The sequence below is a fragment of the Vicugna pacos genome, chromosome 17 (assembly GCF_048564905.1).
Source record: "Vicugna pacos chromosome 17, VicPac4, whole genome shotgun sequence".
NCBI classification, from domain to species: Eukaryota; Metazoa; Chordata; class Mammalia; order Artiodactyla; family Camelidae; genus Vicugna; species Vicugna pacos.
This window is the reverse complement of record NC_133003.1, coordinates 26459301-26475710: the sequence shown is the minus strand read 5'-3', so window position 1 is coordinate 26475710 and position 16410 is coordinate 26459301. Positions and strand designations below refer to the sequence as shown.

Sequence of the window (16410 nt, the reverse complement as noted above, 5' to 3'; positions counted from 1 at the left end):
GGCAATTCTAGATGAAATTTCTGAAACTTGGCTTTTTCTCAGATCCCAAACCCCGGAAGTTCCACTTTGCCTCTTCTTTGCGGGTAAGTTTTCACAGAAGAAGAGATGGTGGATATAGATGAGTTTTCATTCTTGTGTGCTGGGGGACTATTAGCTTGGAAGAGGATGTGAGGGGACCTGCGAGTGATATGCCTGTCTTGTCCTTGTGTCTCTGGGAGGGTCCATGGAGGCCTTCTGTCCAGAGGGGAATATGTGATTCAGACTTTCCTTCCACTAAATTGGTCCTAGTTAGGGTAAGTTCCGAGTATCCGATATAAAGCTGGTAAGGGTACTGAAATCCAAACAGAGGGAGGACAGCACAGCAGGCAACCCAATGAGAAGATAAACGCCAGAGGGAATGTTTCATAGATTTGGTATTTGGGACACTCCGCTGCTGTTTCTTTCTTCCCATTTGTTTTTCAGTTGATTGGAAAACTACTAATGAGCATGTTTACATTTTCTCCAGTTGTTTTACCCAAGTGTGAGACCAGCTGGGGAGAGGGGTTTGTTCTCTGTCCAAGTCCCTAGCTGTCTCTCCCTCTGTCTTCTTCTCCCTCTCAGGCTGCCAGGCCCCCTTCGCCCTGCCAAGCCTCTCCTCAGTGTCTCACCACCCCTCTCCCTGAGGTTCTCTCTGGATTCAGCACCGGCCAGCAGCCCCACCACATGTTTTGCATTGCACACACCCTCCCTGCTCTCCCCTCTTTGTTGTCATTTGTTTTGTTTTGAAGGGGATGAAGTACAGAGGAGGTGTTGGGTTTATGCCGTTCCACTCAGCTTCACAACTGGGAGCAGGCCCGGATTGCATTTGCTCCCATTTCTGCACCAAGGTCAGCCCCTATAGGAGAATGTCCTTCTGTCCTGCATTGGTTCTCTCTGGGCTGTTGCCAATTTCTAGTCTCTGTTGTCTGTAACCCAGTCCATTCTTAGTTGCTTTGCTCTTTCCTTCTGAGGGTGTCTCAAGCTTCTGTCATTTTGAAAACTACCTTCACAAGATTTTCCATGCCTCATGACATAATTTCTTTGAATTCTCAGTTGGATGTGGTTGTTATAATTTATTCCAATATGTTTTAATACAAATCCGTAACTGTGAAAAACTCTGCTTCCTGTGAATCATCTTGCATATCTCCAGGTATGTGGACTCTTCTCCCTTCCTGAGGAGCTGCTGGGTTATTCAGACTTCAGGTTCTCCTCAGAACACTCATTTGTACTGTCAGTTTCCAGTCTATTGGTCAGTTCTAGTAGGCCAGACCCTGAGATTTTTTTTTTCAGTTCATTAGTTGAAGAGATGATTTGGTGATGCCAGTTCTGCCTACTAGACAAGTGATAAATATTTGTTGGATGTATGAATCCAGTGAAGACCTTTACTTTCCTTGTCAGCACAGTTTTAGAGTCAATTCTAATGCCTGCAAAATTGCCTTCTCCTTTACTTTCTTCCTTTCTTTTTTTTCTTTTTATCAATTCTCCATCCTTCATTCCCTTCCTTTCTTCCCAGCCTCCATTTTTTTCTTTCATTTTATTTTGAGTTAAAAAATGGGGATTTGATTTTGAAGCTAACTTTCTAAAGAAACTCCTAATAGACCATGCACAGAATATGTCCTTAGTAGGAGAGTTCGGGTTTTTTTCAGAGACCCTCTATTGACTCTCCAAGTTGAAACAGTTTAGACTCCACATAAAATATGCATTGTTTACCCAGGCTCTTCATGCTCTGCATACTGTTACAGTCCTTGAAGAGCTTGTCAGTGACAAGTAAGATAAATGAATGAAGAGGACTTTACAAGTGTTTAAAAGCTAAGTATAGCATGTGCTGTCCACTACTTAATTAAACAGACCTGTGCTTAACTAAGTAACTCTGTGGTGGAAACTTCTAGGGCCTTCCCCTTCTCCCAAAACCCCCACCACGCCAACTGTGCTCAGGATGTTAGAAATTTCTTGGTTGTGTGCAGTTGTGCTAATGTGTTAGCCTAGATTTGAAACCATCTTACTGGTTAAAGCATTAAAAATTAGTGTGGATTGTGGAAAATGACTTTTATATTTATATTCAGACTTGGTCAGCAACATGGACTCTCTTGGGGTTTGATCAAGATTTTATGATGTATCTGAGTTTCATCCTTTTCACAGAGAACTTTAAAATAAAAAATGAGCTGTTTTCTCTTGTCAATTCTGATTGTGGCCAATCTCCAAAGAGTTGGAGCCTGTTTCCAGATCAACCTTAATTTTTATAATAAAGGGGTCAGTTTTTATGGCTCTGAGCAGTAGGGTAGAGTGGCTACTTAGGAAGCTCTGGAATCATAGTCCCAAATCTACCAGTTGTATAATTTTGGCCTCAGTTTCTTCATCTGTAAAGTGGGGATAATAACAGCCTCTACCAGGGCTGATATTGAGGTTGTGTGCATTTGAGTCACTCTTGGTTTTTATGTGTTTCTGCCCCTGTTATAGCAGTAATTAAAGATTTTGAATATGCCCCCAACCCCAGCCTATATCCCAGTGTTGATGTGACTGACTAGAAGAGATGGCAACAGTAAATTGCTGTGATTGGCACACAGAAAGGGCTAGGAAAGCATCAGTTATTACCCTTGATATTCATAGGAGGCTTTGTTTCACAGTACCAGTCTTCTTTCTGCCACTGTTGAGGATGCTAGTCTCTACATCATCAGCAAGGTACACAGAACTCTTTCTCTGTAAATAAATTCTGCCCCCATGGGCTGCATTGGCTGGTAGCAGAACAGAGGTAATGATGCCCTCAGCTATAATTGCTGTCCATAACCTTCTGGGGAATTCCTCAGGTTCCTAAGGTGACAACAGGAAATAGTTTATCAGAATAATTTCCCTCTGATTTTAGAAGAAAAAAAAGAAATAAAAACTGCACAAAATATGTGGTGAGGAATAAGAACAGTAGACCAGCATTTATTATGTGGAGTTTGGTTCATGCTAAAGATGTTCTTTTCTCTCTTGCCCATTTTATAGATACAGGAACTGAGGCTCATGGAAAAGTGATTCAGTATGAGTCTCAGAGTGAATATTTGGCAGAAACAGAATTAGTGCCAAGCCTCTGTAACTTCCCTAAGAAAGGTGACAGATCTGTTTCACTCAGTGATGAGAAATTTTAAGAGCTGCCCATGGAAAGGCCTGGTACTCACAGGAGTGTTAGTCCTGTGAAAAACTTAGACAAAAGTTTGTTAATCATTCAACAAAGGTGCTGGGACTCCCATAAAAACAGACACAGAGACAAGGATTCGGTGTAAGTAGTTTACTTGGGAGGTGATCCCAAAAAGCATGGTGGAAAAATTGAGAAGTGAGACAGGGAAGTGAAAGGCAGATAAAGATGCATTAATGGGTGATTTCCTGACATAGTCAACCAGGGCTGCATCCTGCTGGGGACCTACTGAGAGATTCTGGAACACCCCATAGTGTAGTTCCACTGAGGGACTGGGATGCTGGTTATTTATCCATCACCTCCCTGCCTTATAGATTGAGAGTTGTTCAAAGGCGTGGGTCTGCCCTGTTCCCTGGCCAAACCTGCACCTGTGACCAGAGAAGGACCTCAGGCATAGAGATGTGCAGGGGCTCGAGGTGAAAAGACAGCAGCACATCCGGGACTACCCATTCAATCAACAAGTGACCTCTGGGGTGGAACAAGAGGATATGGGAGGGGCACTGACATTCTCTATAACAATTAAAAATAAAATAAAATAAGGGTACTTAATGAGTAGGTACAAAAATAGCAGCCAAACTGTCCATGGTGGCTACTAATTTTCTGTCTGTAAATAAGGACTGAGGGAAGCGGCTTTAGCAAAGTTGGGAGGGAGAGTCTCAGGGATGTCCTGTTCAGCTGCAGAGGGATGACAAGAAGGACTGATGAGCTGAATAAGTTGGGGGAGATCAGACTAGTTTTCAAGGCAGGACTGGTGCTTCAGCAGTTGGTGTAGATATTTGTAAATAGATAGCTGTCCAGAGCCTGGTCCATTTTCCCTGAAAAGTCGTAGTTTGACATGTGTGAGCATATTGGTAAGGCTCTGTCTTAAATTCCTTCCAAAATGCCCCAAGTTGTTAAGTTCTGAGAAATAAGAGAGTGAATTATCATCTCAAATACTTTTCCTGCTTCTCTACATCCGATAAAGGAACAAAGAAAGCAGTACGCACGCACCCAGGCTCACACACGCACACACGCACGCGAGTCATACTTTGGGTTCCAGTTCCCCTCATTGACCTGTTTTCCTCTCATAGTGATTAGAGGGTGAATGTACCATGGACTCTCCCCAGTCCACTCTTCTTTATACCCACGTCCACACCAACTCTCAAATCTTAGCTCAAGAGTTACCTGACCCATGGAGCTTTTGTTGATATTCCAGCCCTTAGCTGGAAGGGATTTCTCCTGCCTTCAGACATTCATATAAACCAAAGTTCCTCATGTATTTATCTTTCTTCTGTTGCTTGTGTTTTGCCTGGGAACTTACCCTTGATACATTGCTGTAGGATTCTGGAGTCAGAAACCTAGGTTTAAGTCCTGTTCCTCTCCTCATTAGCTGAGCAATCATGTGCTTGGTTTCCTCACCTGTAAAAGAGGGTTCATAAGAATAACTGTCTCTAAAGTGAGGATTCAATAAACACATTCTAGTCAAACACTTAGCCTAGCACATAATTGTTTTCGTCTTTATGGCTACAGAAGTTCGGTAAGTGTTGAGTAAATTTCGGTGCAGTGTCCACAGGAGAAGCCTTTCCATCATTGATTCTTACTTACTACCACAAGGTTCCCCAATGCAGCATATTACCCTAATAGCTTCTTTGTCCTCCTGCTTCATTTCGTCTTCCAAGACAGACCTGAGCATTTGAACCCAGACCCTACTCAGTTATGACTCACTGCCATGTGGGCCTGGCGGGTGTTCAGGAAATCCCTCTGCTCCTCACTGTCTAATTGTTGTCTGGTTTCTTCATCTTTAACTCAGAGACAAGAACTGTTGACCTTGCTCTGATTTCACAGAAACAAGACCAGTAGAAGAGTTCTGGACTATTTTGGATTTCCCTGGCAGGAAAGAGGGAGAAAAGAAAATCTGAGAGAAGAAAGTGTAATTGCTATTGTATGGTATTATCTCCATATCCCATAGCAACAAATCTTATTATATATTTTTTCTTATTTAAACCATATTCATGAAGGTTTTATTGTTAACTTGATCCAGATGACTGATCAAAGCATTGTTCATTATTGCCACCTTGCTAAAATATTTTTAAAGGCAGTTTTAATATTACACTTTTATAGCTACATATTGCTATTAAGCTATTGAGTCTATTACTAGTCAATCAAGGATTTTCATTTTGTTTCAAGAGTTCCTTGGATAAACTCTTCAGAAGTGTCAAGAGAGATGGAGTATATGGCACCTTTTCACAGATGGTGTTCATCAGGGATTTTAGTTAATGGATAAAGTTTCAGTTTTCCATGGCTGGCTTTTGATGCTAATGAAAGTGTTCTAAAGATCCCTGCTCTTCCAGAGGCTGGAGGATAGTAAGGAAATGAACCCCATAACACCCCCAAACTCTTTATTCTTAATGAGGTAAGTAACCAAAGGCATGGGGTATTTCACTGAGTTCATTTTACTTCAGAATGGAGTATTTCTCAAAGAAGAATAAACTGACTTTTCTAATAGCTCCAAAACTCTACATTTATCCTGCTGTCCCACTCCCAGGAACAACGACCAAAAGCAAATACACAATAGGGAAAATTAAACTGTCGCATGAAGAGTTACATATTCTTCATGGCGAATCATAGATGCTAATTGTATATTTTTTACTTTCACGTGTTCCGCGGTAGCCCATACCCTTTCCATTCATTCCTTCACACACTTACACATTTATTCAACACATATTTTCTTATATACCAGACTCTGCGCTAGATGGTGAGTACAAGGGTAATTCACACATAGTGCTTCCCTCAAGAGAATTTAAACCTAGTGGTGGAGAAAGCAAAGAAAGCATGTGGTTATTTACCATTCATGGAGATACGTTCCATGATGGAAGTGGGTGAGGAGTAGGTACAGAATTCTGGGGAAGGCAGTAGAAGAGTACTTAATCCCTTATGAAGTGGACTTAGGGAAGTTGGTTTTGGAGGTGATGGTGTTGACGCTAAGGCTGGAGGAACTAATGGCTATAACTCAGGTAAATGGGGAGAGGATAAAAGGCATGAGAAGACCAGAGATCTGCACGTCCCACAGTGAGGGGATGAGTGGCTGGGAGGTGAACAGCAGTTACTTTGAAAGAGCTTCGTAAGCTGTGGTAGAGATGGGGCTCTTTCCTGAGGGCAGAGGGGAGCCTCTGAGGAATTTGAAGCCAGAGAGTAACAGGGGTTTGATGTCACTTCAGCTACAGATTGTGTTCAGTGGGAGACAAGAGTGCAGCAGGAGAGCAGTTAGGAACCTATTGCCCCAGAGAACTAAGGGGGCGCCTGGAAGAAAGAGGAAGTAGAAAATGAAATCTGATTAGATTTGTCTCAGCAGTCATGACATAACATAGTAAAACGAATATAACATAGTTAGCCAAAGGTGAAAGTGTCAGGTCAGCAGTTTGGTAGATTCTGAAAAGGAAATAAAAGTGGGCTTCAGTGAATTACTAAATGAGACCATGAGTTCCCAAGTGCAGTGCTGTGGAAAGCTATCCCTCTCCAACTGTATATTAGCTTTCCTAGGATTTCAGTTATAACTGCCCGGAAGATTTGTGTCTAAGGCTTTGCGTTGGGCACCTTGTGCATCAGATGACTACTGTTACACGTGGAATCACCTGGTAGATGTGTCCAGAATTATTTGAACAAATAGTATCCTTGTTCCAATCTTGTTTAATTTTTTTCTGCAGTTTTCTTCCATCCACCATTAGGGAGTGTTATTCATGGCTTCCTATCTTTCCAGACCATTCTTGGTGTGTTAGAAAACCAGTGTAGTTGGGTGGTGGATAGGTAATGTAGACTGAAAAAAAAAAATTAAAGAGACCCCATTTCCAGTTCGACAATTAACCAAGCAGATTTGGTCAAACTTTTTTATGGTAGGGGAAGCTAGCAACCAGCCTGTAAGAACTCGGTCACAGTTTAAGGGATATGCTACAAGCAAGATAAATAAAAATGGTCTAGGGTATCAGGCCAAACTCTCATTTTTCATCTCCATTTCACACTCTTCTCTTCCAGCCCAGACTAATCAAAAGAAGCCTCTTCCGCTCACAATTGCTCTGTGTACATTTCCCCCAGATCTGGTATTCACATGAACAACGTGGTTTATTTATATTTCAGCACCAAATTAGAAAGATGACATCATTCATTTACAGTCTTTATCCCATGACATGCCTACTCTCCAACACCTCATTTCGGCAGACACATTTAGGACTGCATATAGCATCTTGTTTAGCTTGTACATTCTTTTATGGGATACAGTTCAAAGGTAGGGAACTTTAGGCTTGTCGCTGGTAAGAAAATAATCTCATAAAATCACAGGAGCTTCCCCAAAGGATAAGGACATTATAATGTTTACAATAACAGAGTTATTATTTGTTCATTTAGGTTTCATCATTCATTCTTGGGTGAGTCTCTTCCTTCTTGACCATAGGCAGATCTTAACAGCTCCCTTCAGACTTTCAGAATACTATTAGAAGAAACAATCCCAGATTTATTAGTTCATGAGTTCAGAAGTACAGGCTCCTGACAATACTGGAATTTTAGGTGTGAACGCAGAATTTCACAATCTCATGTGTAGGGCAGGCAGAGTAGATGAGCCTCAGCACTTGGTGGGCAACAACTCCACTGACCTGCTCTTTCTTACAAGGTGTAACTTGTCTATTGGGTCTTCTGACACTTTAAGTGGACAAGTGAAGGATGGAAATGCTATCAGCTGACAAAGTTTGCCTGGGAATTTTATTTGATTTTTAGATGGCTCTTTCCCTCTATTTTTATTGTTTTTATCCATACGCATGCCTTTTTTACATCCACTCTGGGGCCTTTCAAATATTACACACATTTTAAAAAATGGAGTGAGTAAATCATGAGACATCCTCTGTCACATAGAATTGGGATGTGAGGTGTTTCCAAAACTTAACAGAACTGAAGCATTTATGAGAAAGTTATTTCTACCTGTTCAGCTGTTTGCTTTTTTTTTTTTTTTTAACTTGCAACATGGCGAAGAGGGAAGCCTAGAGATTGAGAATTGGGAGACCCAGAAGATATCCATGTTTTATGTCAAGAAAGAGACTCTGGAGGCTGAAATCTATGCCTTGATTTTCTAGCTGGAAATGGGGATAGTAATAATTCCTCCCAGGAAAATGTTGAGTATAATTAGACTGTACATGAAAAATACTACAAATATATACTGCTAGGTCCTTTATTATTATCAGAATATTATTTATATTACATACTAAAATTCCAACTAGCTGGAGGCTTTGCTAGCCTCTGCCTTCCAGGTCTCTTAAAGTGCTTATGGGATTGTTAATGGCAACTCATGACATGTCCTCAACTCTTAGTGACCTTCTCTGGCTGAAAACAAACTTGCAGCACCCCTCAAAATCATGGCCCTTTCTTTCTTCCAGTCACTCATTGCAGCAACATGCATAGTATTATCTGCATTTGCTTAGCTCTGTATTAGATTCTGGGGAGAGGCAGATAAAGAAAGAGCCTCAAGCTTAGCAACAAATGGACAGATAAGTCCGTGGTTGTAGAGCTGTGGTAAGTAGGAGGTACACGTCACCTGGCCTAAAGGGTGGGGTCAAGAAAAGGCTGTCCTTTAGCCAGGCACAGAAGTTAGAGGCAAAGGAACATGTATTAAGAAGGAAAAGTGTCTTCCATTAAGCAACAGCAACAATATTAATGGTAATAATAGCATATGACTTTTACTTCAACCCATTGCCTGCCAGATCACTTTCTCCTCACTACAACCCCAGGGAGGGAGGCACTATTACTCCCATTTTAAAGTTGGGGAAATTGAGGTGTGGAAATAGTTAACTCTCAAAAGACTTCATAACCAGTAAAGAGGTGGAGAAGGACTTGAACCCAGACGGTTTTATCTCTAAACCCACACTTGTACTCTACATTTTGTTGCTTTCTGAGCTAGATATTTTTATCTGCCCTTTCCCATGGTCTTCAGGCATTTTTCTAGAGTCTGTGACCCTGTTAAGTAATTGATAGTTATTCTGTTTCTTGCCCTTCATAATAAAACAATACAGTTCTGTGGCCCTGGGTTTAACTATGACACCTAGTTGCATCATGTGACAAATATTAAACTTTGCTTTTTTTCTGCTTTATTTCCCAAAGAACAGTATCAGTTAAAATGTCTATAGAGAGCTCTTTCCCTAGAAGTCATCATAGCAACAAATCATCTCCATCAGTATTTTGCATTTAGCAGCTTTTAAGTGGATTTCTCTGCCTTATCTTGCCAGACCACTGTTTGCTGTTTGTCTGTAGTTCTCTGTCTCTACCCAGCCCTTTCCCATCCTTTCATCCAGGGCTTCCTTCTTTTGCTTGCTCTAGAGTGTAGGATGTGATTGTTGGCAGTATGTGATTGCAAGCTGATTCTGGATCTCAGTGATCACTTGATAACATAAAACAAAGCACTTTAGGAAGTGTCCCCTTTTTCTCTTTTAAATCACATGGATGGGGGAAGTACACTTATATCTACAAATGTAGATCCAAGAACATAGTGACTTCAAGGATGTGACAAAGTCTCTTTCATCAAAGCTGATGGCATGATGCATTCTTTATTAAGTTTCAGTTTAACTAAAAATGAAAATTTCTGGGTTAGGAACAAAGGGAGACCTATAGGTGCTATAATTATGCCCTGAGTCTCTTTGGCTGGTCTTCCAGCTCCTGATGGAAACGTCCCTGGTTTTTGTTCTGCACAGACCCAGAACAGAATGAAGCTGATGGCGGACAACTATGATGAGGACCACCACCACTACCACCACCACCACCATCACCACCACCACCGATCTCCTGGGAGGTCGCAACATTCCAATCACAGGCCTTCTCCTGACCAGGTCAGTTTCATTGCTGCTTACCTCCAGGACCCCTTTTACCCTTTGGATATTTTAAGATAAAATAAATAATCCTCAAGAAATAATAAACAGCATAAAGTGATATGTTCTTTGAACTGAAACTAATAGCTTTGGTATTTATTTCCATCACTCAAGGAATCTAAATGTTTTCCTTTCTCCTTCCTCTTTAAGGTTTTGTCTGTTCTTGTTTATGTTATGCATTTTCTTTCCTCCCCTCCTTTCTTCTTTCATAGATATGTAGTCTGTCGCTGGCTCAGTATCTAATGGTGGGTTACTTTGGAATGTCTCAGAGTTTTGAGTGAGAGCACTTTGTTTTCATGAGCTTGGCAACCAGAGAAAGCTTGAGTTTGCTGAGCACTGTCCTAGAAAATTCCTTAGTGATGCAAATTAAAACTGGGGTAAAACAACATAAAAAGAAATCGGTTTTGCTTGCATTTTAGCCAGCGAAGTCAAGGGGTCCAGTTTATTTGATTTGGACCCTATCTTAACCCTTGACTAAGTGAAGAAGTGAAGAGATGGACTGACAAAAACACAACCCTCCTGTAGTTTTCAACAATATTTGCATTCAGCCACCAGAGGCAGAAACTGTTTACGGTGTTTAGCATTAAAATTCTTAAAGGTGAACTTCATAGTTCATGAAATTATAAATTAAAAGTTATGAAATTAAATGCAAACTAGCAAGGTAATGTAGTCAAAATTAGCAGCATTTCCTCCTTTATTGTTCTATGACCTTTTAAAAAATAGTGTAACATACAAAAAATTACAACAGTGATGGGTGCATAGGTAATGGAATAGAATCATCTGGATAAGTGTGAATGCCTTTGTTACATATTTCTGAATATGTGAGGGGAGATCTTATTGGAATTACCTGTTTGAAGAGGACTTTAATTGTTTGCTGGAGGGAGGGGTGCTTATTATGCTCCGAAAGCTATTTTTCAGATGGCTGTTTCTTTTTCATCTCATGTCACTAGCATCCCAAAGAAGAAGTTAAGATTCCAAGTCTCCAAGGTGTTTTACCAGGAGTACAACTTCAGGGAGCACTGTTTATATAATACACAACATAAGACGTGCTTCCCGAAGCTGTATAGTAAGGTAGCTCCAACCAGGAGGCTCCCTGCCCCCACCTCTAACCTGGCCCTACCCTCGTACTGGGAAACATTAGTCCTCAGAGCCCTCAACCCTGCAGAAGATGTTCACACAGGACATCTTGGTTTCTGAGGCCAAGTGCAGGAAGGTACCAGTTTATGTCATTAGTTCTCAAAACTGGTTCTCAATTTGGAGATCGGCAAAATGGAGAGATTAAGTTTATGCCATTATCTTATATGTCTGTAGTTTTGGTTGACTTGGTTTTATTTATTCAAATCTCATTCTTCACTGCCACCACCACTTCCTGCACTGATTTATCCCAGTATACTTGGCATCCTGCTGACTAAATCTCTTGATTCTCATTCTTGATCCCTGCCCTTTGCTCCTTGACCTTCTGCCATGAGGAGTTTATTGGTTTTATTGGTGCTAGAAGGCCACGCTGGACTTTCCCCTAGAGAAACAGGAACAGAGAACAGTATAGGGACAGAAAGAAGGATTTGGAGCCAAACTGTGGGAGTGGATCACACAAGGACCTGCTAAGAGAACAGTCTTGTTTCATCACAGAGACACATAGGCTAATGTGTCCTGCTAGAGACGTGGCACAGTTCAAATTTATCTGCCTTGTGAAGGATATTTTTTATGAAAACTTGTCTCTGGATATTTTCCTGGAGTTCTTTAATTATTAAACTAGAGTACTTGCCTGCTTGGTTGACTTTCTTATGTTTGTCTACCGACACTAGAGGTTGTCATAGGGCAAAAATCATTGCTCAGAGGTGGTGCCCTTCATAGAAGGGTTAGCATTCTTTGAGGAATGTCTGGTTAAGCTGTGTTGTCCGGACCTCTGGTATACCTTTCTCATTGCCACTGTTAGAGAGATGGTGACGACCTTCCACTTTTACATCCTTCATCTCAGTAACTACTGTAAGCGACCCACAGGCATAGAAGCAGAGAGCTTTATCCTCTTCTGCATATGAAAAACCCAGGCCCTGAGAGGAGAAGGGAGGTGGCAACTGAGTAGAGTCCTGCTGCTGGTTTTTTGCTCATTCAGTTGATATTTGGAGCACATATTCCATACTGGCCAATCTGCTGGGCTTGGGGAAGAACATGATAGATAAGACAGAACTCCCTTCAAGGAAATCCCCTGCCTTCAGGGAGTTTTCTTGAAGGGGGTTCTGTCTTATCTATCATAAATATAGGACAAAAATCTTATGTCTCCTGATGTCTCCTTCAATTCTGTTCTGGATCATGTTAATCAGAACAAGACAGGTAAAAGGTAGTTATAACTTAATTAAGGGGCCCATGACTTAGGAACTCCAGTGGGGTTCCAGACTGTGAAAGTGAAGTGCCCTTGACCAGAAGGAAAGCCTTGTGGTTTAAAACTGGAGTCAACAATCCTGTAAAGCTCCCAAGGTGTACTTTTTCAATCAGAGGAAACTTAAGTTAGGAACCCTGGTATAAGTAGGTTGACTCCAGTGATGGAGACGATAAGGTCCCCTGGGCTAATTGCCGCTATTGACTAGGTGTCCCAGGTCTAGGACAATGATGCCTTACCCTGTGCTGGATTTTTGAAATTCGTATTCACCAACTCATATATCAATATGTGCATTGTTGTAAATCTGAGTCCCAGAATGTAATAGCCATTGAAAGGCCAGGAAGTCTTTCCCAATTGATTACAAAAGCTACTCAAAATTGTGTGAGGGTATATACTAATATATTTGGAGTGGAACTACTTCTTAGGAGAAAGTGATAGATTTATATCAGTATGTGACAACCTTAGAGTCTAAATAATGGATTGATTTGGATGAGATTTAGACTAAATGTTCATGATGTACCCGTGTTAACTGAACTGACTTACAGGGGAAAGGACTCTTCCAGGGATTCTTGATTCCCTTTCTATGACTCTTCCAGCCCTGACCTTTCTGTGGCCCTGAGAGTTGACCAAAGTGTCTTCTGGAAGAGGGGCTACAAAATGTTGATGTTGCCTTTTGAGCTTTATTAAGAGGTCTGAACATATGAAAATGAAGAAATACAAAAAAATCAGCCACTTTGCTACTTTTCCAGAGAAGCTCATTTTTCCTTAGAAACTCAATTTAACTATTGCCAGGTACTTGCAGAATTAGATTCTTTTTCCATTTCTTCCCTGTCCCTCTCTCCTTCACTATGATTTTTCTTTCTCCTCGGGAGAAACCCAATCCAAGGGTTGTAAGTCTAGACTAGCGTTTTTCCAAAGTAACTTTTGGAACATTAGTCCCAAGGGGAGAATCTTGAAACAAAGGTTCGGTGAGCAAAGAATTTTGGTAAAGTGCTGCATATTAGAACATGATGTTGGAGAGTCTTGGTGCAATTAACAGATCAAAGGATCTATAAAGTCATATAAGAAAGAAAGCTCTCCAGTTTTATTTAACCCAGCATTTCCCAGACTTATTTCACCATGGAACCTTTCTTTCTTATTCTTTTCTGGTAACATCTGTGCTCTGAGAAATGCTGTTCTCAGAGTATCAGGTGAAGAAAGAGACTACCCAGTTTAAAACATGGCTGATCCAGTTTCCAGCAGTGTTTTTCGTCAGAAGGTGGAGTTTTAAGGCAATTTTCCTTATGCTTTGCATAGCAGAAAATGAGTGACCCTTTCATTCATTTCTTGGGATACCTTTTCTAAAGACTGTAACATCTGAGAATGAGTTATCCTACCAAAGGAAAAAAAAAAACCCAATAGACTGGAATTAAGGGAGCCATTATAATAATGAGGACCCAGGAAAGCAAGAAAATCATAAATGCCCCTGACAGATTGAAAATGAGTGTGATGGGGGAAGGGAATATGGAGAAGTCAGTGGGGGGTGGCAGTCCCACAGCCTAGACCCTACCCGAGAATGGAGCAGTTAATAGTTGGTGGCCTGTGACCCCCAGGATGGCCATAGTCATTGAATATGTTCAAACAGAACATTCAGAGAAATCCCAGTAATGTCTTAGGAAATCCTTCAAACCAAGAGGTGTTCACATGGGAAGATGACAAATATTTCCTATGACACAGGCTGCTGGTGAGCTTTGAGAAACAATTAAGTCCAAAGAATAAATAGTACATTCTGGAGACATATTAGTAACTTTATTTTTCGTGAAGTTACCCAGACTGACTTTAGAAAAGCTACACAGAAACTCAACTTCTCCTAAATGCCCTCTGTACCTGTTATTATCACTGTCTGTTATTTTCTTTAAGTAGTATCTTTTCATTTTACCAATGATGCCAATTTTTTGAACTTGTTTTTCCAGGCATCATATGATTTTTATAGTCATATTTTATTAACCTCTTTCCAGTGGTTCCTAGGTATGAACTAACCCCATGGATAAGAAAAGCACAGCATCAGAGTGAGCACCACACTTCAGCCAACTCAAAATGCCAGGTTCATTCAGGCTGCTCTTTGGCTTCCAGGACTCACACTTCTGTGCGTGGGTCTTGAGTTGGATGTTGGGTCTTTAAGGACCTGGACCTTATTGCTTTTTTTGTGCAAAATGTACCTTCATTTGTTAAAGCATCTGCCACTCTGAATCTAATTTGTAGGGACCTAACTGGCAAAACCTAAACATTTTTTTGGATTGGAAACCCTAGAATATGTGGCCACTTTCCAAACCCATAACTTGCCTCTCCTCTCTCTCCTTCTTTGAATGGAAATGCTCACTCAGAGGAGTTTGAAAGATCAAGGAATTTTGACTGCCTTGAAGACTTTCAGATCTCAATTAAAATTTAAATTTCATACCTTATTTTATAGAAATCTTACTTCTAAAAGAAGGCTACAGAGTCCAAGAGCTTGAAGGCATACTACTTATTAAATTGATTATGGAAAAATTGGTTGAATTTTGTGTTATATTCACATACTTTGTTACATATTGCAAAGCACATTCATAACTGTCTGGCTTATAGTAGGCATTCAGTAAATGTCTGTTGAATGAGTTGTTCCTATAGTACCTTTAGGAAATAGGAAGGGCAGATGGGAATATCCCCATTATGCGGATAAAGACTGGAGCTCAGAGAGGTTAATTACTCAGAGTTACAGACCTGAAAATCAGTTGGCCCTCCAGGAGGGCCCGAGTTCCTGAGTGCTGTATACTGTGGGTAAACCATCTTGAATGTCAGTATGGATATATTTATGCAATCTCATATGTTGAATATGGTTGCATGGCTGCAATATCAACTTCCTCTAGAATGCAGATGTCTCTTTCTCTTTCTTATTAAATTTAGTAAATTTCATCTAGTTTTGATTTATTTCCCAAAGTTGAATTAAAATGTCATCTCATTTCCCTTCCCACTTGCTTCAGCTTTTGTTGTCTTTATTTTCATTCTTCTGTTCTGTGACTTTATACCTTTCACCACCACCCATTTCCCCTGTTCCCCTTTACTCTTCTCTATTCCTGCTGTCACTGTGCCAGTGAAAATGAGGCTTCTTACTACTCTCTCACTGCCCTGGAGTCAGCAGAGTGAGATCCTCAAGGAGTGAAGTCTGGCACAGAGAAAGAAGGAAATTGCTCTGGGTTACAGGAGGCCCTTGGCAGTGCATTGCCAGGACCCACATTCAGTGACTCGCTCATTCACAAGCCTTTGTGCACACAAGGCCTGGCACAAGCCAGGCCCCCAGAGCAAAGTAGCAGATGCTTCACTTGGCCCAAGGTTGCCATCAGACCAACCAGGGCTCTTGGAATACTTTCTGATAGTGACCTTAATTGTGCCAGAAGCTGGGTTTTCAGTTCTGCATCCCCAACTTTAGGGTGTCCACTCTACTAATCTGTTTCTATGAAACTGATTGCTCTAATCCTAAATATTACCTGCTCCACTTGGCAATTTCCAGAATCTGCCTGCAGATGTAAATAGTGACCTTTGGCTTTCTCTGTTGCTCCTGTTTACTGTGTGGTCCCAGCATGTGATGACTCTCAGGCGAAACATGAATTTATACCACAGACACATTTCAGAGCACCTAATGACCACTTCCATTTTCTGCTGAAAATTCCCGTAAAATTCTGCTTGAGACACATGTCATTCTCCCAGAAGCATCAAATAACTTGATCATTAAAGAACCCAGACCTAGATTTGGCCTTCTTTAAAAGCAAGTGGTCATGGGACAGATATACAGATTGCATTTTAAGATATAATGAAGTGATCCCAGTGATCTCACCCATGCTGACTGCAGCTGTGCTCTGCTTTAAAGAGGCTGCAATGTTTGCTACCTTGGTTTTGAGATTTCTGGTCTCAAATCATGTTCGCTTTCCCTTCTTCTTACAGGCAAAAGA

At 41.0% G+C, this 16410-nt stretch overlaps 1 protein-coding gene across 4 annotated transcripts in view; it reads left to right on the top strand.

The window, feature by feature from the left end:
- The window catches only part of ERC2 (ELKS/RAB6-interacting/CAST family member 2), an 874625-nt gene that overhangs the window by 677107 nt on the left and 181108 nt on the right, over window positions 1–16410 (top strand). For all 4 annotated transcript variants that reach the window (XM_072941512.1, XM_072941513.1, XM_072941511.1 and 1 more), the window contains exon 17: window positions 9898–10032. In XM_072941512.1, coding sequence (XP_072797613.1) covers window positions 9898–10032 — 135 coding nt within the window. The remainder of the gene's footprint in view (window positions 1–9897; window positions 10033–16410) is intronic.